The following is a 27543-nucleotide window of genomic DNA, read 5'->3' on the forward strand; positions in this document are numbered from 1 at the left end:
AATAAGAAAGAAGTAGGCCTCAACAAAAATCATGTTCAAATCACAAATCGAATCCTCATAAGCATGAGAAAGGCAAATGTTCGTGCACCAAGCTTGGCTCGTCTCCTTCTATAAAGTTTTCCTCTAGCATTTTGAGGGAAACCAGAAATTGGACTAGAATTAAAATGAGAGCATAGAAACATTTCACAAATTAGATTACAATTACATTACCGGTATTTCGCTCTAATTAGTTCAATAAGACGACTGGAATCATCTAGATGTCCAAGTTTAGGAGCAGATATATCTATCAGGGACAATGAATTCAAATTAGCACGAATCTAAAATCCTGGGTTTGAGTAACCGCATGTTAGTAATCTGAGAGGTCAGAGATAATATCGCAAGTTCATGCTATATTATAGATTACTAACCTACGGATAGATACGCAGGTCCCGTCGTTACGCTCCGGCAAGCAGTTACACTTACTGCTGAGCAATCTAAAAGCAGCATAATTGGTGGTGTTATAACTTGCGACCCGAGGGGTGGAATTTAATGAAACTGGTCTTAATCGAGAGCTACTGTCGCACTGTTTCTGAGAATACAAATTAGAATCTTGTCGGGGATATAGAACCACCTCAAAACAGCCCTCAAAATCTGAAAATCGGCATTGTTCGAACAATGGCACCACCGCAAAACGATGAACATAACCATGGCAATTTCGTCAATCGATTGTTCAGAACGATGCCAATTTTCAGACTTTGGGGGATGTTTTGACGTAGTTCCATTTCCCTGACATGATTTTAATTTGTATTCTCAGAATCAGTGCGACAGTAGCTCTCGATTAAGACCAGTTTCATTAAGTTTCACCACTCGGGTCGCAAGTTAAAACACTACCAATTATAGCTGGTTCGTGGTACAGAACTTGAATATAGCTTTCAATACAATATCCATTGCAGAATAATATTTATTAACTCGAACTGCTTTTAGATTGCTCAGCAGTAAGTGTAACTGCTTGCCGGAGCGTAACGACGGGACCTGCGTATCTATCCGCAGGTTAGTAATCTATAGCTATATACGACACTTTGTTCGTCAATTGCATGCATGAATAGTTGTGAATGAATTGTCTGTCCAGTCCTGGTGAGAATGGCATGTTCAAGAGTGGTATTTCGAATGTCCGATGATTCTTCAACAGCGGTCTTTGTTCTTCGCACGCGATGTCCTCGTTTCAGTCTATAAACAGAGGTGTGAGGTCTCGTCTCATTTTGTCACAAGCGAAGTTTTGTTTTTGTGGTATTCATGGTGTTTGTCGACTACAATGGCCATATACACCAAGCCGACAATCTTTATTTTTTTTATTCCGTAGCTGCCAACTTGTAGCACGTGTGGCGAGATAGCGCAGTGGTATAATCCGCGGCTGCAACACCAATGGGTGCGGGTTCGAGTCCGACCGAGGTCGACTTCCGAATTCCGACACCTAAATGTTGGAGGTTTACCTAGGCTCCTCCTCGCCACCTCATCCGCGTCAGCGGTGTATTACAAAAAGCCTAGAGGTGAGCCGTGCTATAAGTCGGCAGTTACGGAAAATAAGAAGAATATCGGCCTGGTGTAAATGACCATAGTAGTCGACAAACACCATGAATACCCCAAAAACAAAAAACTTGTAGCACGGCCTACTTGTAGTCTTTTTTAAGACACCGTTTACACGGATCACGTGGCGAGGGAAGCCGAGATAAACCTCGCACACTTAGATAGGAATTCTGTCGCACTCGAACCCGACACCCATTGGTATTGCAGCTGTGCAAAAATATATATATATTTTTAATTTTACTGGCTACTTGATAAAATAGTTAGGTGGCCTAAAAAGACGCTGCACACCAAATTTGGCACAGTTCCGACGAGCGTACGCGCAGTTATTGCAGTGCAAAATTTCGGATTTAAAAAATAGTATGTACCGTGGCAAATTTATAGATCGTTTTTTTTTTATTTTATTATAGACCTATACCCAGAGTAAATACTATTTTTACAAATGCAAACTTATCAAATGCAATAACTTCGCTTCCGCTGGTTGGAGTTGTGCTAAATTCTGTGTACTCACCGTTTTTCTAGACAACCTAACAATTTCATAGGGTAGCCAGTAAAATTAGAACCATATTTATAGTTATTTTTATTTAATAAATAGCTCTATTGTGCAGTCACTGCCGCAAATACATCTTTATTGAAGTGACTAACAAACTCAACATTAGGGTAAAATTTCTAATTTTCTAACATCAAACTGAAATGTTTCCAGATCCCGGAGTACTTCAAACTGGGGCGCATTGACCTCCTAGGGGTCCATTGACCTCTTAGGGGTCCGTGAACTAGTTTCAAGGGGTCTGCTAGTGTTGAAACTACACGACTAGATTTTCCTTATTTCTAAGCAAATATCTGTATTTTTGTCAGTGCTCACCACAGGTCACAAGCAGAGGGGGTTAAAGTAGTCATTAGTAGTAGAAGTGAAGGTAACGAAAACGTGTACTCAAGTACAAGTAAAAGCACCGATTCCCGATGAGTAAAGTATGCTAGGTAGCGTTGCATTTAAAACAAAAATCAATTAAAAACAAACATGTTTAGAACAAGGCCCTAATTTAAAACATGTTTTTTATGGTTGTTTTTCAAGCCATTGCTTCACGAATATTCAATCGTGACGTCATCATGGAATGACATTGACAATTGAAAATAGACGGTAAATATAGCTCCTATGACGAAATGTCTGTACTATAATAACTGTTGAACCGACTATTTTGTGGGTTCCAACCATCCCCTATCGATATACGTCGGCTAAATAGTCTCATGCAACATGTTTTTTGAAAAGTATTTACACAATTATGGCATAATTTTACAACTTGAAAAAACACATTTTTTTATACGCCTTTGTTTTAAACAAAGTGTTTTAAATGCTAAGCCTAGTTTTGCCTAGAAAACTGAGAACTGTCAAGTAAACGTAGAAGCAGTCTAAGATCATAACCAGTTCAGGAAATAGTGCAAAATCTTCGTGACGTACTTCGACAAGCAGACATAGACCTACTTCGTTCCTAACCACAGCTTGTAATTATACATTGAACATAAATACGAGACTATAACGGCGTGGCAGTACTAGTCAATATTTCACACGCGAAACTGGTAATTGTTTTATTATTTAATTATAATGAGAAACCACATTTGTCTACTTGGAAGAGAAGTAGAAGTACTTCGTTACTGACCACCTCTGGTCTCAATAACCATGCGGATGTCACGAGCACGAATAAATGTAGCCTTCTCCAACCTGTAATCAGACCGTAGCGAGGAGAGGGAAACAGTGATGACTGTATGTTAGTCATCAAATTTCCAAATTTCGTGGCTGGGCTAATGTCATACATTCTTGATGCACGACAACGGTAGTTAGCCTGGCTATGAAGCTGAAAAATGAATACACTATCGATGCAACCACTAATGGAGATAATTAGAGGTTCACACTCGAAAACGTCTGAGAGTCATTGATTCGGTAAAAAGCGATGAGGTCAATCAGCGTGTTGTTTCGTCCGCATTCTGCAGTTTCATCATTATCATTGCAACTGCGTCATTAGTCGTTATGAGTTGGAAATTTAGGTTATTATGAAGCGACAAGAAGAAGGGGGTCTGCACTTATAAAGGCAAGCTGACAACGGAACATGTCAGAGCAGCGATTCACTAACTGCGGGGAGTGAAAGCGTCTGAGGTGAGGCGCGAAACCGCCCGAGAGAAATGTTTCATGCGCTCGAAATGAGTTTAAATTATGTTGAAACTTCCAAGTTTCCACAATAGCAGTAATCCTATTTAAATGTCTAAATTGCGTCGTACCAGGGTGAGGCCTTCGATGTCACCCAGAATTTTTACAGAAGTGTGTTGAACCCGACTTGAACTCGATAGTGAACAGTAAATAGTATGACTCGGACTCTAGTCCCAACACAATTACTCGGACTTGACGCATTGCTCCGTAATTTGGACTCGGACTGACCCGTCGGTGAATTGAAAATGACTCGACTTGACTTGAGTCAAAACTGCAAAAGTGAATTTGACTTGTGACTCGGAACCTTGTGACTTGATTACAACTCTGACCATGATCTTGGCCGATTCTATTACGGCCAAGCGGTGTGGTCGGCGCATCATATGGGAATCGCTGGGCGCACAGGTTTTTCCGGAGTCACATAGAATGGCATTGCAACAACGGAAATGAATGATCACAGATCACTGTAGAGCAGGGGCGGGCAACTTCTCCGGTTGCCAGGCCTGATATGGTAAAATGAAATACTTGGTCGGCAGGATTCCTGAAATCGATACATTAATCGCGTATACTACTGTACAAGGAATTACTCGTATTTAGTGTAAACTTCAACTTTCATAAGCATAGAGACCAAAACAGTATTTAACGGATATACTAACGTAATGTAGGCTACTTCAATACCTGTTGAAGCCAATGAGGCATCTGTGGTCGATCAAAGTTGTCAACAAGTTCTTAGAACTCCGAGTGCATGTCGGACGTAGCAACCTTTAGTAATGAATGCACGTGAACATCAGTTATATAGCAAAGCACTTTCGTCTCATTTATGTTCATCGTCGAAAAGATTTGCTCGCAAATGTATGTAGACTCGAACACAACAAATATTTTATGGCCATCTTTGTCAGGTTGGACACGTTAGACCGGGAACTGTCTGCGGGCCGCCCTAAACGCCGTCGGGAGCAGTATATTGCCCGACCTGCTGTAGAGTGTAGGGAGTTTCGAATAATTCTCTCACTTCTGACTTCTCATCTTTTGCGTCCGTTGTAAAATTAGATGCAATTCCTGGTTCCTTTCGTGCTGTTTTGTATTGTCCTCGACACATCAGCAACGTGGGCCACAAACGTTCAATCGTCGCCTTTCAAGGGAATTGTTTGCAACCAGTGCCAACAATGGTGCGATAATATGTATACGGTGACAGTGGGGAGTACGAGAATCGGTAAAGCTGGCCCTCAGGGAGCTCCCGGGGCCCCTGGCCCACAGGGCCCAGTGGGTAGATCAGGTGACATTGGACCGCGTGGCAAAGATGGGGTAGTGGGACCAAGAGGCCCTAGCGGGGTCGTTAACATGACTCTGATCGAGCAAAGCATCGACAGAAAAATCAAGGAAGGTAAGATTTCAATCGCTGTCATTCGTCGATTGATGTTTATGAAATGGATATCATGATTTCTAGCTCTTCAAATGTTCTCCTTGAGAAGTTGTCATGGCGCCAAATTAGAATCAGCATTGGCACGTAATGACTCGGGTGGTGTCTTCAAATTGTTCATCCCAACACTTGGATTTAAGGACGTATTCTGTGACATAACTGGCGAGGGAGAAAACTGGACCGTAAGTTGAATCAAGACTGCAATGACTCGAGTCGTCGTGATTTTTTGGTGACTCGACTTGACTCCAGTCATTTTCTTCAAATACGGAAAATGACTCGACTCGACTTGAGTCAATTTGTGTATTGACTCGACGTGTACTCGTGCCATTTATAATGCGCATGACTCGACCAAGTCATATGACTCGAGACTCGGACGGTCAATACCGACATTTCATTATAATTTCGAAGAATAGTAAAATCAAAATATTATTGGTATTTCGTCTATCAGGACCTGTAATTGAAAAACAGGGTCAGAATTCAGAAACTGTTAAAAGTGAGGAATGTGGTATATGACGAATGCGATGATTTCGAGATCACCCAGTAGAGTAGGAAAAAGTAAGTTAAACATGACTTGATCTCGAATCTGAACAGTGAACACAATGATTTGAACTCGAACTTGAGTCTCAACACTATGACTCGGACTCAACCCTCTGCTCCTGACCTGACTCGGTGGTGAATTGAAAACGACTCGACTTGACTCGTGTCAAAACCAAAAGAGTGAGATTGATTTGTGACTCGGAATTTTTTGACTTGGTTACAACCCTGAATTGATTGGATGATTTTTTGTAGAATAATGATCTTTATTTCCGGTTCTAAAGGTTTTTCAGCGGAGGATGAACGGAAAAGTTGATTTCTTCCGAGGTTGGGTAGATTACATGGAAGGATTTGGTGATTTGCAAGAAGAGTTTTGGCTGGGTATGACTAAGTATATAACTTTTTTCGTTGCTGCTAATATATTGCTTTCGAGCCTGTTTTATCTCATGAATTGCGCTTGTATATCGATGACTCTACAAGACACTCAATCAATTAATTATTCTATAAACATATACGTAGTTTATGACAGTGGTTCCAAACCTTTACTAACCGGGGCAACCTTCAAATCTTTTGGAAAATTAAAATTTTCTATGAGCCATAATAACAAAAATCTACTACATTAGTCTTGTTCATAAATGAACTGTCCTCAAACAGAGTTTGAAAAGAACATTACCATGAAATATTATTTTCACACAAAACGAAAACATAATAACGAAAATGACGCTTTGGTTACCGTAAGTCAGTGTCTCCCAAACATTTTTGAGCCACCGCCCCCTGGACAACGAATAAAGTACCAGCGCCCCCGACCCCCCTCACCACGCCTAAATCAAATAAATGTTGTTTTGCATTTATTACAGCTAATAACGAGTCGGTTCAAGCGGGTGTATCATTATTATTATCATCATCCTCGTCATATTGGGTTTGAGTTTTGATAAGAGCAATCTCCAGGGTTGAAATGACTCGAGTTTGACTCGAGTCACGATTTTATGATGAATCGACTTGACTCGAGTCATTTTCTCAAAATACGGTAATGACTCGACTCGAGTCAATCTGTGTATTGACTCGACTTGGACTCGAGTCATTGCGCATGATTCGAACCAAGTCATATGACTCGAGACTCAGACGACCAGACCGACATTTCGAAGAATAGTGAAGTAACCACACTGTTGGAATTTCGTCTATTGGTACTGGTACTTGAAAATGCGATCAGAAACTGCTAAACGTTAGGAAAATTAGTATATTATAAATGCGAACCATTCGATATCACCAAACAGAGTTATAAAAAGTGAATTTAACTAGACTTTAACCGGAAAATGGTCAGTCAACACAATGACTTGGACTTGACTCGAGTCATAATACCATGACTCGGACTCGGCCCTCTGCTCGCTGACTTGGACTCGGACTTGACTCGGTGGTGAATTGAAAATGACTCGACTTGATTCGAGTCAAAACTATAAAAGTGAGATTGACTTGTGACTCGGAGCCTTGTGACTTGGTTACCACCCTGCCAATCTCATTCTGAAATCTCCGGTCTCCACGTCCGGTACTGTCAAGTCGGTTTCTGCTGTGAGTCGGACACCTTGTGTGAGTGTCATATTCTATCAAATATGAGCGGGGAAGGCAACGACAAAATGTCAACCCGACTCCAGTGAGAGTATTTTTATTTGATTTAATTGTGCATCCAGGACGATTGATTCGAGATATTAAACTTCAGTTAGAACTCAAACTTGTTCTACCAACACTACAATGCAATCAGCCCTTAGATCATTTCATGCTAGAAAACTTTACAGAATGTATTGCTAATACGGTAAGGAATTTCTCATTGTAATATATCCCGGAATCGAGCCACCATATATCCTTGTGCAGTTTTCTAAGATGATTGATTTATGCTTCTCCGTCAAAATCGGGTATTCGAGCAGGGCCGGTAGCTCATGCAAGCATGATAATAATTGGAACATGCAGTTCACGTCTCGCAAAATTTCGGTGAAATATCACGGGCTTAGCACTGAATCCGGACAGTGCCGTTCTTGTCTTTATCAGATTTCATTATTACCAAAAACGGAAATATTCTACTCATAAATTTTGGAGAATATGCCCGTCAAGTAGGCCTAGAAGGGACATCGCATCTCGCAACCAGAACGTCGTGTCGAAGGCCTCGGCGGCACCACTGTGGATAATCCACAATCGTTTGACGCAGAGATTAAAATCACAAAACGCAGTTTATCTCAAAAAGCCATCACACCTTGTAGTAAGCAATAACTGCTCAAATACTTTGTAGTTCTCACAGCACACAATGAACCACGCTTTCTAGGGATTCTGACGACTGCTAAATTAGTCTATTGATGGGAACGATCAACATTGTCAAGTAACAATGGCTGTTTCCGGTACAGCTGATGAAATAGAGATGGACGACCCTAAATTGCCCTAAGTAAATCGATTTTGCATTTTACTGCATATTTAGCTGCTCCATTCATCGACCGTTTCAACACTACGGAGAAGTTGCCTTCGAAGCCTACACCGTCCCCATTTGCTCTCCACCCCCCCCCCTGCCGCCCAATTTCATAGCCAGCGCCCTCAATCGCCAATTTCATCGCCAGCGCCCCCTTCACGCTCGCGAACGCCCCCAGGGGGGCGCTGGTGCCCACTTTGGGAACCACTGCCGTAAGTCGTACGCGAGAATGTAGTAGTCTTTTCTCGGCTACAAAAATAAACATGTATTAGGTTGTTGTCAAGTAAAAGAGCTTAATGTGGATCTGGAAGCACAATTTAAAAAGACTCTTTCTCTGTCGTCGATACATCCCTTGTACTGCACTCCGATAAGGTCCAACAAGATGTCTAATATTTCTGAAACATAAATTAGGTGCTTGAGTCATCAGTAGAAAAGCTTCAGTTGTTAGCTATAATTTTGACGTGCCTGCATCTTTCTGTAGCTCACAGATGTAGCGGGATCGCAGCTAGATTAGAACATGGACTTGGATCAGAGACAAGCCGTTACACAATGTGCTTTCAGACATATATGCTCGAATCATATATATGGGTCCTTCTGCATAATCTCGATGGTATTTTGTATCATAGAGAGATCATATCCACATATGGTCAAATTAGCCATCGTTGGTAGTCAAGTAGAAGTAACGTCCTACATTTGTACTCGAATAGCGAATTCAATGAGTTGAAGCAGGTATTTTAGGCGTAGTTTTGTCCGGAGAACTGAAAGCTGTCAAGTAGATGTAGAGTTACTCTAAGTAGAAGTGCTCTGTTACCGAGAACTTCTGGCCCTATCACGTCGCACTTTTCCAGATATGGAGTTAGGAATTAGCATAGTGGTTATATCTCCGGTATACCCGGTTCGATTCTCGGCATTGTCAGAGATTTATTTGGAATGCGGGCACCTGTGTCGCTCGTTATGTTACGCTGACAACCAGAGTCCACATTTACGATTAGATAGACAACACGAATGTCATATGGCTGTAATAGATCAGTGATTCTCAAACTTGTCCCAAAATTACGCAACGACTCCTTGCAATTTTTTGGTTTGGAAAATAAGTTGCCTATGAATTTTTATATTCTGCAATTAATTTTCGGGTTCGCGTCAATTTTTCAGAAGGTGCTAAATAATTGTCTCGTGGACCCCAAAAGGACCGCGAACCCCAGTTCGAGAACCACTGCTGCAGATGATGACAATTTCTGTGTATTGGCAAATGGAAGACGAATGTCATAACAATTTTTTTGTGATGAGTGACAATTTACCTTATTTCAGGATTGGAGCAAGATAGTGTAATGGTTATGCGTCCGGCTTCTCGAGCGGTAGGTCGTGGGTTCGATCCCCGGCCGGGTCATACCAAAGACTCGAAAAATGGTATCCGCAGCTATCCTGCTAGGCGCTTAGCAATCAAGGATAGCATGGAGGAGAAAAAAAAACGGGGGCGCAGACTAGATGACCTCATGGGGCCGTATCGCAACTCCGTCGCCAAAGCATCTCGATGGTGCAGGCGAGAAAGAATATCATATCTCTCTCTCTCTCTTGGAACCATTGCATCAAATGACAGATGAAGGACGTTTTGAGTTGGAAATCAACATGGTTACGAAGGATGATGGAACTTATTGGGTTGCTAAATACAGGTGTTTTTGAGTTGTGCATATATTGGTGCATTTCATAGTTTACATCAGACATGGGGTAATCGCGATTAGTAATCGTAATCGATTACGACGATTACAGCATTTTCAAGTAATCGTAATCGCAATCGATTACATTCGAAAAAATTCCGAAGTAATCGTAATCGTAATCGACTACTTCCTATATCTAATCGATTTCTTTGTGAAAGAACGATTACTTTTATTTGTACAAGGACTATGACATAAACTGAACATTCGTGAACAAGAAAGATATTATACCAGGTTCATGATAACACATACGTTTGATTTTTAAATGCCATTGCTCATTATTACGTCAGAAGTAGCCTATTAGCGTTGCTAGTCATTGCGTAAGAAGTATCCACAGTAAATAGATATTCGATGTAGGCCTACGTCACGTACATTCGTGTGATTGTAAGAACACCCGCCGTGCTGTATATCAGGTTATCAACCCATCCCACACGTCAGTACCCCGGAGCAGGATAATTAATCACCACTCTACCAAGTAACTTGTGTATTGATGTTTGGTTAGGCAAATGCAGTTTGACCGTTGCTGCTTGGCGAGCAGTAGCCCTATGTAGTACTACATACACCGGACAGAGATTTGAAATTTTGTACTCGTCAGATATAACATTACGGTTTCCACAACGAAGCAATAAAAATCAACAGTTGCTGATGTATATCACAAACGAGCCTTTTTTGCCGTTTCTCGTAGCGGCAGCTTGTAGTACATTATCTGTATTAAGTTGAAGGCAGAATTTTATGTTCTCTTCATCTTATTCTCATATGACTCCACTTGAAACATGCGCTAATCGTTATTTCAAATTCTTTACTCAACATTGTGACCTGCCGCCATAGCCATGGGCTTATATATCATGTTAGCGTGGGTTGTAGCTAGACTCAGGAACAAAACAGCTATTCGTCCCCCAATCCAAACGTTAGTCTTTGGCCCCCATATGGTGATAATTTCAAGTTGAAGACTGAATTTCGTCAATAACATTGGTAATCGCATTACATTATTATTAATTTTTATTCTTCTCTCTCTCTCTCTCTGCCCCCGATGGTCAGATTTACCTGCAGAGCTGGGGGCACGTAATTCATAATTATAACGTCTGTTATCTTGTTTATAATTACTTTAGTGTATGTAGTTAATTCGTGATTTCCGGTATGTTATATAATCAAAAGATATTGTTGTATCCCTAACGTAGCAGACTAAAAGAAAAACTTTCGTGAGACGCACACAAAAATTGTCATGTCTTTAATGCTCTGTGAGTGTCCGGGTGGCATTTGCATTGTGGGCTCGGATTGGAAAGACTGGACTATTAGCCACACCCGCCCAGCGCGGCTATTGGCTATTGACAATTGACACATGCCCTAAATTTCGGCCAAGGTCTTTCTTTAGTAGCACAATTCGTGAAGTCGCGTGTTGGTCGAAATTGCATATGTCTTTTGGTGTGTCGTGGCACGGTATTGACTGGAAACTAAATGCCTATTGCTACAAATTAGGGTTGCATTTAAAACAAAAATAAATTTAAAGCGAGCATGTTTACAACATGCTCTTGTTTAAAACATGTTTTTTAAAGCCTTGACGTCACCAATGTGGATTGACATTGACAATTGAAAATATAGGGTAAATATAGCTCCTTTGATGAAATATCTGTACTATAACTGTTGAACCGACTATTTTGAGGGGTTCCAACCATCTCATATCGACGTACGTCGGCCAAATCGGGTGGTAATTGTGGAAAGCATTTACACAATTATGGCATAATTTTACAACTTAAAAAAACACAATTTAAATACATGCCTACTATAAATTATGTATGCTTTTTTGTTGAGGGGGAAACGTATGCATTCCAAAATCAAGCTTATCTAGAGAGAATTTTCAAGTTAATTAAATCTTTCGAGAATACTCTATAATTTATGTTGGTTTACGAAATACTCTTGAGTCCCCTCCGAGCTCGCTCCCCACCCTGTTGAGAAATTTGGGGTGCGGCAGTCATGGACCTGGCAAGAATGCAATTGGTTGGGTGCGATGAATCGTCCTCTAAAAAAATGGGCAATGGGTACATTATGATGTAACAAGCAAATGACGCATCTTTTTTAAAGGAAGTTTGTTATCTCGTTAGGCCTCTTCAGCGCAATCCATATATTGTCTTCCAATGTAACTTCTAAAATGCAAAATAAATGTAATCGTGAGTAATCGTGATTACTTTTCCAATGTAATCGTAATCGTAATCGACTACTTCCTGATTTTGCTGTAATCGTAATCGTAATCGTAATCGCGTCATTCGGAAGTAATCGTAATCGCAATCGATTACATTCATGAAGTAATCACCCCATGTCTGGTTTACATGTTAGATAATTATCATTAGTTAGTTAGCGAATGATTTGATCAGAAAATTTCGAAACTAAAACTTGATCAGTCCCAGAGCTTTATTTTCAAAGTCGATTCAGGGAGATTACAACCAGAGTAAAGCTAGTTTTGAACTATATTATTCGCTCAATACCCACGCTCTTCTATAGTTTGTTCATTGCTAATGTTCGTCGTGTATGGCTTCACTCAATAGAGACATTTGCGAATAACTTTGTAGGAAATTTCCTATGAAAAGTCCAGAGGTTCGAAAAGGGTGTGAAATCAGAGCGCTGACTTCGCGAATCGTGCCCAATTAAGCATGACCGAAAATCATACCGAGTTTTGACGACGGGCTATAGTTGAAATGAACAACAATTCCAATCAAACAATCAAGTTTTTTATGATCGCGCAGCCTCGAAGTTGGACAGGATATATTTTTGATACCTATATTTATTTCGAGCCCTGGCTGACCAACTAGCTTGTTGTAGAATGTAAATTCGTTTATCCATTTTATGGGAGTTGTTTTTGCATCTTGTAGGGATAATGGGATGTTATTGACTATTCGTTGTGTTGGAGACGTGTCAGCACTCAGCTTCCTTTGCGAGGTTACGGTGATACTGCTAAATCCAACCCCGCAGTGAGCTGTAATCCAAAGGATTGTAATATTTATCCCAGCACGATGAAGATCTCTGTAGGAAGTTGAAATACCATTGACCATAGCGTCTACAACTCTGCGTATACACGTACAGTGCATAAATGGGTTTACGAATTTACAGTATATAGCTAAGGCGCTCAAACTATCTGATATAACTGCGACCCCTCATGTATGTATGGATCCTCGTCGAACGGCATCAAGTATCCGATTAAGACTAATTCTGACGTCAAGATCGACATCCGTCTATTTAGGGAGGATTTATGCGAGACATCGAGTAAAATAGGCTACTTTGAAACCGGGCCCACAATCATTTACGGTCTTTGAACGTATAGCTTACATATTCTTCACTTTAGTTTGTTGAATGATTTCCGGGTGATCTCTAGATCTGTGTACTAGACCGTGAGATTCACGACTAACAGTATACAGTAATTGTTGTAAAGTAAGTTTTAGGCTCCAAATATCCAGCTGCTATGATTTTCAAACTATGCAGTAAAGAGAAAATGACGCCACATTCCAATCAACACGATATTAAAATTTTGTTCCGAAACCCAATTTATTCTCAAATCGAATTTATCAACGTACGCGAAATTTCAATTTTTCAGTCATTTTCGCATCGGACCCGTCTCCGACAACTACAGACTGACCGCATCTGGATACTCCGGAAATGTAACCTTCGATGCTCTCTCCCGTCACAGCAATGTGCAATTCACAACCAAAGACTCCGATCACGATGTTTGGCCGGGAAATTGCGGTTCACACGACGACGCAGGCTGGTGGTATATCAGGTGTGCCTACTGCAATCTGAACGGAAATTTCAACAAAACAGACCACAAGGGAATGTGGTGGTATGACGGTGCTTCCTATAGACGGCTGCGTTATGCGGAGATGAAGTTTCGCAGAATATTCTGAAAAGACATGACAATACGTGATGTTTGAAAAAAACTATAAAATCGACATTTTCTAGAAAACTGTTGCCGATATAACTAGAGCCCGACCGATCATTATCGGTTCGCCGATGATAGCAAGTCGATATCACATTTTGCAAGAAATATCGGTACCGGCATTAGAAGTAAAAAATCATCGGCAATTTTCGTGACGTCACAGAATGGCAGCGGGAAGACAGAGAGTTACAAGTGTCTATATGCAGCCTTAAAGCTTTCTAGTTTATTTCGTGTCCATTGTCCATGTTCAAGCATAGCAATGGCTGTAAAACTGTTCAAATAAATGCTCTAAAGTTTTGGTAATGCGCTTTAAGCTACATACCATATCTTTATCGCAGGGGTGGGCAAACTACGGCCCGCGGGCCGCATGCGGCCCGCAACACCGTTCTGTGCGGCCCGCGAGAGTCAATGGAAACTTCTTTTAAATATTGATAAAATGCGTACAAAAAATCGAATTAATGCAGGGACTTGATTAAACATTTTCTTAGTATAATTGACCATGATAATTCTAAGACTGTGGTTCTCAAACTGGGTGGCGTGAAAGCATCTGAAAGGGGGGCGCGAAGCTGAGCTAAACGAAAAAATTTTTCACGCTCCGCGCGATTTACTTCAAATTCATAATTCTTGCTCTGTATTTAGTCTGAATTTCATGTTTCAAAATATCTCATCCACAGTCGTAACCTTCCATGCCAGTGAACTATCCGTTAGGTCTGCTAGCATCGTGGTTGCGTTTTGTACTGTGACGATAAGGGGGCGCGAAATCTTTCACCATCATACGGGGGGGGGGGGGGGGAGGCGTGTGTCTTAAAAAAATGAGAACCACTGTTCTAGGGTAAATACTTCCTATTATTCTTTTTTATGTTTAATTTCTGGCGCGACAGCCCGATCTCAAGACCCACGCAGTTTGAAAGGTTTCAACTGCTGAACATCACAGAAATCCTAAACGAGTTTGACGTAATTCGGATCACGAGTGTGATTTCAGATTGGCCACTCCAGTTTTAATTATTTCAGTGATGTGCTTATAAAAACGATTCGCGCGTGTTTTAGGTAGATTCGTTCTCTGTATGCGTAGAATCGGGGTAATAATATATTATATCTACACATAGAAGAAGCGAGTTTGAAGCTAACATGGTTATGATGCTGTCAGCATTGTGTGTCATGGAACAGAACCAAAACTGGAATTAGTAAATCTATGAACAGATCGCTGCTCACAGATCTAAATTTCGATCCTGTTCTAAAAAGCGGGACAACCGACTTTCATCTCTATAGTTTTTACAAATTGGTTATAGAGGTCTACCATCCTATAGAATCTCGCCAATGTTTCTGACGCGTGTACGATATCATCAACACAATATTTGGTTTGTTTTAAATAAGCACTTACATTATCTCCATGTCCTCGCTATGTAATCAAATACCAATATTGCGTTTTGGTTTATAATCCCAATTCTATATAGTACGGCCCGCAAATGGATTCAGATGTTGAATGCGGCCCGCGAGCTCAAAAGTTTGCCCACCCCTGCTTTATCGTATCGACTGAATATATCGGGGTTATCGGTTAAGGTGATAGTGATCGGTTAAATATATGTCTTAGCATATAACAAGTACAGACATATGCAGCTCAGATTATTTATCGTGAGACTTGTACAAACTTGTACTTAGAAGTTTTTTTTTCATCGTTGAGTTATATTTTTCATCTGAACAAGTCACACACAATGTACAATGCGATTAGACACAATGCGATGTCATGTGTCGATGTGTCATGTGTCATGTGTGCGATCTAACATCCACCTCGGCCTGGAGTGCCCGATGTCACAGTTCTTTTCAATGTTGATCTTTTTGAAGCCGCGGCCCTTTCTTCTAGTTCTTTCCATTCCTTGTGAGTGCTTGCTTTCGTCGGGTCTTTTTCTGGGCTTTTTTTGTCGCCGTAAGAACGGCAACGGCGGGGAAAGAAGGGCCCAGATAAACCTCCGACGGGAATCGAATAGGGTCCGCCAGATTAGTAGGCGCTTATCGTCACCGCTACGCAATGTCCCTCGCTAAGTTCATTTTGTAAGCAATCGGCATCACGCCGTCGTGCTTCGACCGAACAATACGATGACACATTCCAAAGTGCAGCCTCGTATTTATTTTTGAACTGGTATCAGAATGGGAACACTCATGTTTTCGTTTTGTGTGAAAATTATATTTTAATGGTTTTGTTCTTAATGCACTCTATTGATATTTATTTTTCAGCGAAAAAATAATAATGTGGATTCCGCGAAGGATTGAAGGTAAAGAACCACGGGTTTAACTGTAACGGGTCTTCTGTGTAAACTACTCATTAAAACTCGCAGCTTGCGGCCACGAAAGTATTTTTCGATCTTTACTGCTTTAAAACAGCGGTATTCAGATTCATCCGACTACATCGCGAGACGGCGATATGGAGTCGTAATCAATGCAAGCATCTTTGCTGGTGGATCAGTGGTCAGGAATCTATCTTTTGGTAGTTGCATATGGCTCTCAATCAATAAATCAATCAACGGTCAGATCATGTTTTCATCTGGCCAAGACACGCAAAAAATGTACAATGCGAAATACAAAACACAAAATGCGGTGTAATGAACATATAGGGGGATGCCGAACGACCAACCAGTCGGGGTCTCTTGAACTGGCATCCACCTCGACAAGATTGGGCAGGGGTGGGAAAACTACGGCCCGCGCGCGTCGCATGCGGCCCACGAAAGCCTCACGAAACGTTGTAAAAATATTGATAAAATGCGTACGAAAATCAATTACTGTGGGTATACTTGGTTATAAACTTTTTCCAAATATATCTCAACATGATAATGATAAGTTATATGCTTTCTGTAGTGTTTATATTTTTATTTTATTGATGGTGCAATAGCCTGACCTCGGGGCCCATGTATTTTGAAAGGTTGCCATTCCTAAACGTCACACAAAGTGAAACGTAAATCCCCTAATTCGGACCACGAGTGTGATATCCAATTCGCTTCATGAGCAAGTATATTATTGTTAGTGCTGTACTCGATTCGCAAGTGTGTTGGATAGATTCGGTATTTGTCTGTGTAGAAGTAGCCGATTTCTATTTATAATATTTATGTATCGTAAAAGCGTATTTAAAGGTAACATGGTTATAATGTTGTCAGCATTGTGTGTTTTGGAGTTAAGCCAAAAGCACAACCAGCGAATCTTTGAACAAATCGTTGCTCACAGACCCAATTTTACATCTAGTTCTAAGAATCGGACACCCGAATTTCATCTCTAATTTAAACAATGAGGGCGACCAGCTTGCACATTCCCGTGTACGTTATAATCATATCAATGCTTGGTTTGTTTTAAATATACAAATACGGATATATTTATTTCCATGTTCTCGGTCACTATATAATCAAATTATAATATAGAATATTAGATTGGTATCCTAATTCTATATAATGCAGCCCGCGAATGGTTTCAAATGTTGAATGCGGCCCGCGATCTGAAAAGTTTGCCCATCCCCGAGATAGGGTAATATCCGACAAGATATCGTAATGGTGAAGCGTCCGGCTTCTTGATCGGTAGGTCGTGGGTTCGATCCCCGGCCGGGTCAGATCAAACACCTGATTAGTAACACTGGTATCCATAACTGCGCCGTTTGGCGCTCATGCGTTATCGGCATAGCATGGAGGAGAGGTGCAAGACTTACAAAGCCGTGCAAGTCTATTGTTGTACCTTCATTGTCCGGCGGCATATGCACATCATGCACTCATGGTAAACATATGCGCAGACCATGCGCATGTATATCATGAGTCGGTGTGTATATGCCGTAAAAACATCCAGGACAAAAATAAACTACGTCCTTTCCTATTCCTTTCGACCTAGTGCCCGATGTCACAGTCTTCTTCAATGTTATTCTTTCTTCGTCGGTCCTTTTGAGAAGCTATTTCTATCACTTTTTCTTTCTTTCTTTCTTTCGTTCTTTCTCGGGTCTTTCTTTCACTCAGATCAATATAAGTTGGCAGCTATGAAATAGCACGATTATCAAGAAAAAAATCCATTGCAATTTTCCGTATGAGTTTGCAAGACAAACATACACGTGCAGGTATGTAACAGGGCTGTAAAGTAATGGTTACTCGACTCTCAAATTACGGAAATTGACTCGACTAGACTTTCAGAGTTAATCTGTGTATTGACTCGACTTGAACTCGAGTCATTGGTATTGGATTGAGTTGCGACTCTGAGCCTTGTGAATCGGTTGCAGCCCTGCTGCTTACTCGGTATATAATCGTATTCACCGATATATCTAACTCGCCTTCCGTCACGTGCCACCTCATGTCATCGCTTGTCCTTTAATGTTATTTTCTATTACTCTTCATTCACTGTGCATTAGGGTTGTTCAAAAAAGATTTTTTTTCAATTTTTACAGCCCTTTAATAAAAATGTTACGTTGGCTGAAAAAATGTTGCACATCAAATTTGGCTCGATTCTAATTAGTAGATGTGAAGCTATACTACTTGTGAATCGCTACTTTTACTTGTAGTTGAGTGGAAATGTACGGGCTACTTCTACTTGATTACCAACGATAATTACTTTAACCAAGAAGTACCTGCATCTTACCACAGTACACAAGTAGATTTTGTCTACTCGAACTATACTGACTCAAGGGCTCTGTTTTTAGACTGCTAATCCACACACTGTAACAGACTTGGACCGCTAGATAATTCTAGTTGTATAAGTAGACCAGGGGGGAACATTTTCAGGCAAAGGGCCACATGAGATCTGCGAACCATTGCGAGGGCCACTTGAATGTTGACGACCATTTTATAGTCTTCCGATAGGAGATAACCGGATTAGGTAACGGTACAATAATACTTATAATAATACGCATCAAAATAAATAAGAATTATGACATGAAGATCCGTTGTGCAGACACGACGTAACGCCCCGCGAATTCGTTTTAAAGTTAATGAATGAATTCGGTCAATATTAATATTACTTGCATATTTTCCGGGTCGCCTCTGCACACCGCTGGGCTCGTTTTGCAAGGACAGGATTATTTGACGCTTGGACTTATAAATATCGAAGATTTCGGCAACTATTGTACTTTGTGGTCATATACGAAGACCTGCGAAAAATGTGACTGACCCCTGGCTACGCCAATGCGGCGGAACCGATATTTTAGCCATCAAAATCCCAAATTTCGCGTTTAGAATAATCAAATTTTGTTAATTTATTTTCTGATGATCCAACTAATTTCGAGAATTACCTCGCGGGTCACTCAAAACCTCGCGGCCCACGGGTTGGACCCCCCTGAATTAGACCAATTAGAAAAAAAGCCGGTAATCTAATTCTATTCTAATTTGAAAAATGACTGTGTAGCTATAATTCTAATTGTAATCTAATTTTGAATGTTTCTATGCCCTCATTTCGATTGTGGGCTAATCTAATTTCTGGATTTCCTGACAATGTTACACAAGAACTGCATCGTGCGAAACGAGTCAAGCATGCTGTACAGACATTTGCTATTTTCTCGCTTCTTAGAATAAACTCTGATTGATCATAAACTGAACTCGATTTTTGTTGTAATTCTTACTAACTCGGAATTAAAGTCAATTCCCAAATTTTTACGAATTCAGTAATTCTAATTCTGATCTAACCTAGAAATGACTGTGTTTGGAGAAGCTGAGAATTGCCTGAGTCGTCAAAGTCAGGATTATCTGTCTTATTATCAAACTTTGGGATGTTGGCTTTTTCGGCAGCCTACCTGAACCATTATGAAAATAAACCGAATAGTAAACCCGAGATATCACAACAAAAAATCACGAAGTCACAAATGATGATATCACGTATTGTTCATCGACTAAATACGAACCGGTTTCGCAGAAAATCGGAGAAAATACGCGAATACGAATCGAACAAAAGTTGAAGGATTGCGAAAAACGAACAGAACAGCGTTCGATAGGATTGATTACTGTAACGTCATGGAGGGCGAGCGATATTGATAACGAATTGAGCGTCGCGACGAAAACGAAACGGGCGACTATATAGAAAAGGGGTGAAAATATCAAAAATAAAATACAAAAAACAAGAAGCGTATAAAGTACCAGAATTATATAAATTGGAACGAGTCAGATTTCGTTTTTATCGAAATCGTGGAACAGAAAATTACGAATTACGACAAGAAAATAGCAAATACAAACGTGACGTCACGATTGGTAAAGCAAAACGATTCTCGGGTATTTCCTTCCGGATCAGTTTAGCGGCAGTAAATTCTCAGTAAAAAGCGATCAAGTGGTGACCCCGGCCGATTTCGTAGTTATTAACCAATAATCCCGATATAATTAGTCGATATTCAAAAGATACGGCATTTTCAAAACTTCAGAGCATTCATTTTTCCACCTTTAAAGTCCGACACCGATATTTCTTTTAAAGCGTGATATCGACTCGATATGATCGGCGAATCGATAAATCGGCCGGGCTCAAATCCAGCGTAATTATCTACTAATCATTGACGATAAGTAAACTATTCGACTTGATCGGGAACCCCGTTCGATACCGGTTCCGTGACTTCACGATCGATTTCCGCGCTAGATACCGCCCCAGAGTCTGGTCTAGGCTGATGTAAGCCTCTTAAAAGGTGCACGTTGAAGTAGTATTTCTCGTGACAGTCCTGGTCGCATATCGTGCATCGGTATGGCGCGCTGCGGTCGTGGCACGTCATATGCAGGGCGTGCATGGTGTCGTCTCCGAACGTGATGTCGCAGTACGTGCAAACGCGTTTGGATTCGTCGGTGCAAGTTTGAGTGCTGGTTTCAGAGGTCGAGGTTGACGGCGCCTAATGATATAATGATGTCATTATAACACTTTATGTTACAGAACTTTTTTACCAAACTTATATACTATAGAACTGAAACTAGTTACTTATAGTTGACTAATTTAACTAATTCGAGATATATCTGGAATGTTTCTACGCTCACATTTTAATTCATATTTTGTGATACGATTGTTGATATTCAGTATTCTTTCCAATTCTCTACTACTTGCTGGCGATTACCCCTAACGAGTGTCAGCCGAAAATATTCGGATTCATTTCAACACGAATATATTATTCAATTGTATATGGAAGTTCTGTACTACCAAGCGGCTCTTCAAATATGAATTGTAATCAAATTTGTGTTTTTTTTTCAATGCTACAGGAGAATTGTGTAGTGCGGAATGAGCCAAGCTTTCTGCACAGACATCTGTCATTCTTATATTCAGAAGGATGAACTCTGATTTGATATGGACTTTATTTTTGTTACATTTCTTTCTGATCCGGAATAAAATTGAATCTCCGAGTTTTTGAAAATTCAATGATTGTTTATTTGATGAAATTTGGTAAAAATGTGTAGCTATTATTCTAATTCTAATCTGATTTGGAAAAGCTACCTTTTTCTAGTTCCGAGGTGGTTAGTAACAATGTACATCTGCTATTTACGAGTGCTCGAGTAGGCGTTGCCGAATTACGCTACTTACTCAAAGGCTTATGTTGTTATACGCTTCCCACTTCCATTTGACAGTTTGCTGAGAAACTACCTTACAACCTCCAATTTTTTAAGTAACCTCCTCTGATCGAATATAATAAATGTGCGTGAATTCTCGATCATATCTGCTATCACGACTCCACTCGAATCGTTGCACCAATCCCTACTAGACTATTAAAATTGTTACTTCGTTTACTAAACACGTTACTATGTAAAAAGAAATGCGGTTTGTATTATAATCAGTTCGAGCATACGCGTGTCAGATTAGTGTGGTTTTAAATCGTTCTGATTTCATAGATATTTGAACGATTTCGTGACGAAATATAAGCTGTATCGCTGACAATCGTCTAATATTGTATAATTCACGCGTTAGTTCGATAATTAGTAAGGATTTTGGTCGATTTCGCGACGTGAAAAGGTGACCTTCGTTGCAAGCAACCGCGAGCCGTCCTCGCCTAAACAATGGCGCCACTACAGTTGCGTGCGAACCAAAACCGCCGAATGTTTATGTTCAAACCGAAATAAAATCTCAAGGCCGTACGAATGTAAGGTTACGTTAACCCTCGCGTGACAAGTTTGGGTTGCAACAGCAAATCGAGTCGAGTGGTAAAAGATGATATCTTCGAGTGCTGAAATGATACGCTCTTTCAACTAATACGGAATTTATTAACGAGAATTATAATTTCGATACTATTTTGCATTGTAGAAGCCCCAAAACCTCGATTGGTGGTATCGCAGCATACGAAATATGTGGCACGAAGCTACGCACGTTACTGGAAATGGCATATCTGTGAAGTCGTGATCAACCAACAGCATTGTCGCAAAGTCAATGAAATAGGTATGGTAGAAAAAATACAAAATTAACTTTCATGTGATGTAGAACTGGCATTTATTCTTTGTGGTCGCATTAAAGGTACATTTAAAAATTTCCACATTATTAATAATGTTATGAATTAATAATGAGTGATAATCGAATCACAATACTAGATTTAGAATCGAATGACTACATAACGAACTACGCAACGATAACACCGCGCGAGGCGCGTACCGGGTTAAATTTACGCAACGCGAGGCATGTTATCAGCGGCTTTCAGAATCTGAAATTTGACACGAAAATAGCCGGTCACGCATGCGCGATAGTCGAGATCGCGTGCGAGCCAGGCCTAAACATCAACATCGAATGGTTTGTTTAAACTTGGACTTAAATTGCGTGATGGAAGCGGCCAATTATCGCGCTGATTCACAGATTTGGAATTTCGGTCTCGTTTCGGACGGCGGTCGCTTTTCTCTCTGTGACGTCACGACCGCATGAATAGCTAGCGCCGAACAGTTCGGAATATGATAGCTACGTGATATTGAAAAAGCATATGCATATGAATTTTAAGTATTTTTCAGCGACTCTATGAAATCACCACTTCCAGAATTGGATAACTACATTAGTCTATTTGTCTAATAAGACTAATTGCTACATGCCGGTAATCTAATTCTCATAGAATTTGAGAGATGTTTCCCTGATCATGTCGTAGGAGAACAGTATAGTGCGAAACGAGCCAAGCTCGGTGTACAGGCATTTGCCATCCTTGTGCTTCTGAGGATATACTCTGATTTGGTGTGCGACGAAATTGATTTTTGTTGCATTTCTTTTTTAAGCCGGGATTGAATTCAATTTCCAAGGTTTTTTTAGAATCAGTAATTCTAATCCTCATCTAATTCGGAAGAAATTGTGTAGCTAAGATCGTTTAATTACCTTTTAAAAAGCTGGAGTTTTGTAGTGGCCCAACGCCTACGCTACGATAAGAATATTGTATATCAAATTGAGTCAAATTTTGTGTCTAGAAATTGTGCTTACAATTGTCATATATATTTTCGGCTGACACTCGTCAGGAGTGATCGTCAGCAACTAGTACAGAATTGAAAAGAACGTTGCATATCAACAATCGTATCACAAACTATACAAATATCGGTGTTTATTCCAATATAAATATATTATTTGTTTTTACATTAAAGTCAAATACCTCCAAGAGTGTATTCAAACTGAGCTTACCTCTTCGTTAAGGCTTTGTTGTCGACTAGCGGGCTGGAATCTGTCGCTCGATTTCGAAGAATTTCTGTAATCAGGATTAGAACAGCAATTAAGATCCGACGTCACGATAACTGGTACGTCATCAAACAAAAGAACCACAGACAGCCGTGTTGCAAATTCGCGATCGCGTGAGAAGTCAAAAAAGCCCGAGGCTGTTTCTTACGGTTTCGTGAATGGCAATACAAAGGCGTTTATAAACATGGATGACACACCACGTCTGCTTATCTGCTTGTTTATGTAATCTAATCGTTTCGCGGGAGAGAGGCTCGCACGAGATGCGCTGTTTACATCAAAGTAAGCGTTTATTTTGGTGCCCGTGCGTGCCGGGTTCTGTGGAGAACGCGAATCGTGTTCGGGATGATGATTATTTATTGACCGCACCAATCCGCAAAGGTTCAAAAGTCCAGAGTGTTTTATATGAAGAGAATGACCGGGACTTAATACTGACTACTCAATATTCGAAATCCGCTACTAGAACCTGAACTACTCACTTCTCAAAATACGTACACTACCCAAAAATACAGTAGTCTGTTGATCGCCTACTAACCATATTGGTAGTTTATAATATTCTGTCCGACCCATATCAGATTTTTGAGCCGATACCGATAAAACCGATCGCTAATCGCCTTCACCGGTATCAACGATATATACCCAAAAACTGTGGCATCTCGCCCGAGAAGGTCAGCAATGAAGTAGTTTCTACTACTTGCACTTCTACTTCAAGTAGGTTTTTCCTGCTTGCTCTACTTAGTCAAGTAATTATGATTTTCGACTACTTCTACTTTCACCTGACACTATTTAGTCTTCTATAGGCAAAACTAGGCCTAGAACACATACTTTTTGCATACTTGTAAATCGCTACTTCTACTTCTACTCGACTACCGACGAGGACTACTTTGAGCTACAACAAATAGATCAATATTTCCATATTTAGCCCTATACAGTTCAGGAAAACCACACTTTAGATTGTAATCAAGATAAGAGCTAGCATTAGAACACCGACATTTTGCTCTAATTAGTATAATTGGATAACTAGAACTATGTAGTCGATCCATTCTGCCTTGAGCCAGCATTGTAATTTCACGGTCACGAGCAATGCACCCTAGCGTGAACGGATAGTTTGTAAATACAGCCCGTTAGAAACTGGCCTTCCAACGTAAACCGCACGCATTTTCTCTGGCACGCGATGTTTAGATCTCGTTGGCTGTTTACACCGTCCACAACATCGCGTGTCTAGATCGCTTTTTAGAGGCGCAATTTTCGCGATTCCATCGCTCAGCGAGATAGCCGAATATGGCCTTCGGGTTGGCACGCGAATGCTCCGCTTATCCGTCAAAGGATTACAATAACATCGCAAGCACCGTGATATAAGAGTGAGACATCGCAAGTTATGTAATCTATCACAAAAGCGCCTTTGAAGTGACGAATCGTGGCCGTTAATAAAGTCAAAACGCGCTTACTCGAAGACAAGTCCAATCAGAGAGTTACGTGACGGAATAATCATTACTAAACGATTGTGCCGATATTACTGGGGCCTACGATGATTGCAGCATTCATTCAAAAGATTCGAGTCGAGAGAAATGATATATTGGAGTACTTGTATCACACGGTTCACCGAGAGCTAATTTATCTACAAAAATTAAAGTTTTCCAACGTGGAAGCCTTGAAACTTCGGTTGTCGTATCGCAGCATACGAAGCATGCAGTACAACGCTACAAATGTTAAAGTGAATGGCGTATCTGTGAAGTCGTGATCAACCCAGAGCATTGTCACAAAGTGCAGTGAAATGAGTATGGTCGAACAAATACCAAATAACCTTTAATGTGATCTAGAACTGGCATTGAATTCTTTGTGGTCGCTCGCAAGGTACATATCTGAACTTTCCAGATCTTTCAAACGGTTATAGTATCGGCGATACTCGAAGCCTAATGCTCGATTCAATATCGAATCACTGAGAAACTCGTTTTCGTCCAACCCCAGGCTTTAGAGATATCACAGAATCGATTCATCTTAATAATCACGGAAAACGGGCGACCGTTAACTGTCAAAGCGCATCCGTTAGGGTGTAAAATCAACAACAGGTATATAGTTACACGGAAACACAGCAATCGATATGGGACTTGCGTAACGAATTGGATGAGTATGAGCATGGAACAGCAAACGCATCTTATCCAAATGCTAAGAATGTATCACGTCATCATAGTGATGTATTTTGAGTAAATGCCGTTGTTGTTTTGGTTCATATGTTGCAATCATATCGCCTTTGTGTGCTCAGATCAAATTGTTAGTTTCTCAACACAAAATCACACTGTCAACACTGCGGTTTTCTTCCATTTTAGTGTTATATTTACACTTTTATATTGTTTATCCTACTTAACTGAGCGAGGAAATTCATTATAAATACCACAGGAGAACTGTTTAGTGTGAAACGAGCCACGTTCGGCGCACTGAAATTTGTTATTCTCATACTTACAGGAATGAACTTTGAAACTAGAACTAGAATCGATGTAAAAGTTTTTGCGAATTCAGTGATTCAAATTCTAATCTAATTAAAAAAAAACTGTGTAGCTAAAATTCTGATTCAAGTCTAATTCGTAAAAATCTGTGCAGCTATAATTCTAATTTTAATCTAATTCGGAAAGAAACTGTGTCGTCATCATTCTAATTCTAATCTAATTTGAAGCATCTGAGTTTGCTGTAGTCATATCGGGTCTCCATCTAATGCCAGTGTCGCAATTATTCAAAAAATGATCTAATTCCATGGCTTGTACGGTTCATTTTGTATTTCATGGATCGCGAAATGAATGACTTCTAGCTGTGGTGCAGACATATTGCAGATAAAACTGATATCTGTGACGCGAGGTTAAATGCATACGCTATTTCGTTAGGTATTGGTAACGGTATACGTTATTATCACAGCAGTGGGAGTCAATAAGATCATGTTATTGTACGGACCGGAATTTTTCAGTAGAGATAACATAACATTCGCCTCCTTGTCAAAGCGATTCATGCAAGATGGAATTTGTGCGGTCGCTGGCAACGGAGATCGCAAGTGCTTCGTGTTTATGATCTTGTTTACGAGAAACGATTCGTGTGGAAACGCCAGTTGCGACTGGTTCCGAAATTTGTATAGTTATGACTCAGACGCGCTTGTTTCTGTGCTTTACAATCGACTGTATTCCGCGTATAGATGCTTCTCATTTCGTAAAGGTACCAGCAAGTAGTAACTCGCACAGTAAGCCGTTTCCTGTTACGTTACGGCTAGACAACTTGGCCGAATTACGCATGGGACGCAAGCTAATGCCATTCATAGATGGACAATGAGAAAATGTTCGCCTTTTCAAAATTTGATTGGAATTACAATTTTTGAATTCGAGAAAGAAATACCGGTACAACTAATTTCTCAGTTCATTCGAGTTTTTTCAAATTAGATTGGAATTAGAATGACTGTATTCGTAAGAACTTGAAAATTGAATTCAATTCCAGATTAAAACAAAAACCAGATTTAGTTCATATCAAATCAATGAACACCCTGCATGTATATGAGAGTAAATTGGCGTAGATTTGGATTTCGATAATGGACCGGATTTAACGATAACATATTTCCCAAACTCAAGTCGCTACCCACAAAATACCGCACACGTCGACGCCGACCCATAAAACAAAGGTCATATTGATTTAACAGCGCGCAAATATCATAAATTAGAAAAATATCGTTCCATTTACAGCCAACGTACATACAAAGATGCGACGCATCGGGCGTATAAATTATTACAACTGTGTTTCACGAATCATGTATCCAAAACACGATAATGCCAATATCTATATCTATATCTATATCTATATCTATCACCATAACTGCCGTGTGTTATGTATTTTGGTTGGATGAAAATAAAGACTCTCTCTCTCTCTCTATACCGCGCGAGATAATATCTAACGCGATAAGCGCGCGTATACACGGTATTATGACGAGCACGGGCGTTATCACGCTATTATGGTATCAGCGTCTATTTTAAAGGATACATAACCTACACACAGGTGGGTTATAGGCCCCAAAACCGCCTTCACAATTATGATTTCACTTTAACAATTTTTACTCATACAGGGAGACAATATATGAGAGTTGCAAGTTAGCAATATTAGGATAACACCGTTTAGTCACCCCTT

At 40.3% G+C, this 27543-nt stretch overlaps 2 protein-coding genes and 2 long non-coding RNA genes across 7 annotated transcripts in view; 2 read left to right on the top strand and 2 right to left on the bottom strand.

Annotated features, from left to right (window-relative positions):
• LOC145459277 (uncharacterized) overlaps window positions 1–27543 on the bottom strand; it is a 416587-nt gene that overhangs the window by 282960 nt on the left and 106084 nt on the right. The gene's annotated exons all lie outside the window — the stretch shown is intronic.
• Window positions 3602–6651, top strand: LOC145459292 (uncharacterized). The gene is made up of 3 exons (XR_013921339.1): window positions 3602–5138; window positions 5202–5356; window positions 5993–6651. It is a non-coding gene; the product is annotated as an uncharacterized LOC145459292 (long non-coding RNA).
• Window positions 9460–14120, top strand: LOC145459136 (fibrinogen-like protein A). Its single transcript, XM_080337766.1, has 2 exons — window positions 9460–9827; window positions 13453–14120. The coding sequence occupies exons 1-2, from the start codon at window positions 9643–9645 to the stop codon at window positions 13757–13759; spliced, it is 492 nt and encodes a 163-aa protein (XP_080193892.1). The 5' UTR covers window positions 9460–9642; the 3' UTR covers window positions 13760–14120.
• The window catches only part of LOC145458946 (uncharacterized), a 47278-nt gene continuing 39337 nt past the window's right edge, over window positions 19603–27543 (bottom strand). For all 4 annotated transcript variants that reach the window (XM_080337475.1, XM_080337469.1, XM_080337464.1 and 1 more), the window contains 2 exons: window positions 23338–23401; window positions 19603–20605 (listed from right to left, as the gene is read on the bottom strand). In XM_080337475.1, the coding sequence (XP_080193601.1) occupies window positions 20294–20605; window positions 23338–23401 (376 nt within the window). In that variant the 3' untranslated portion in view covers window positions 19603–20293. The remainder of the gene's footprint in view (window positions 20606–23337; window positions 23402–27543) is intronic.

The sequence above is a fragment of the Botryllus schlosseri genome, chromosome 2 (assembly GCF_051294905.1).
Source record: "Botryllus schlosseri isolate E-star chromosome 2, Bs_hap1, whole genome shotgun sequence".
Lineage (NCBI taxonomy): Eukaryota > Metazoa > Chordata > Ascidiacea > Stolidobranchia > Styelidae > Botryllus > Botryllus schlosseri.

Excerpts from the sequence above, each read along its gene's own strand:
- LOC145459136 (XM_080337766.1), top strand. The coding sequence starts at position 9,643 with ATGACCTCATGGGGCCGTATCGCAACTCCGTCGCCAAAGCATCTCGAT. Across the intron at positions 9,828-13,452 it reads TATTGGGTTGCTAAATACAG|TCATTTTCGCATCGGACCCG; the intron begins GTGTTTTTGAGT and ends TCAATTTTTCAG.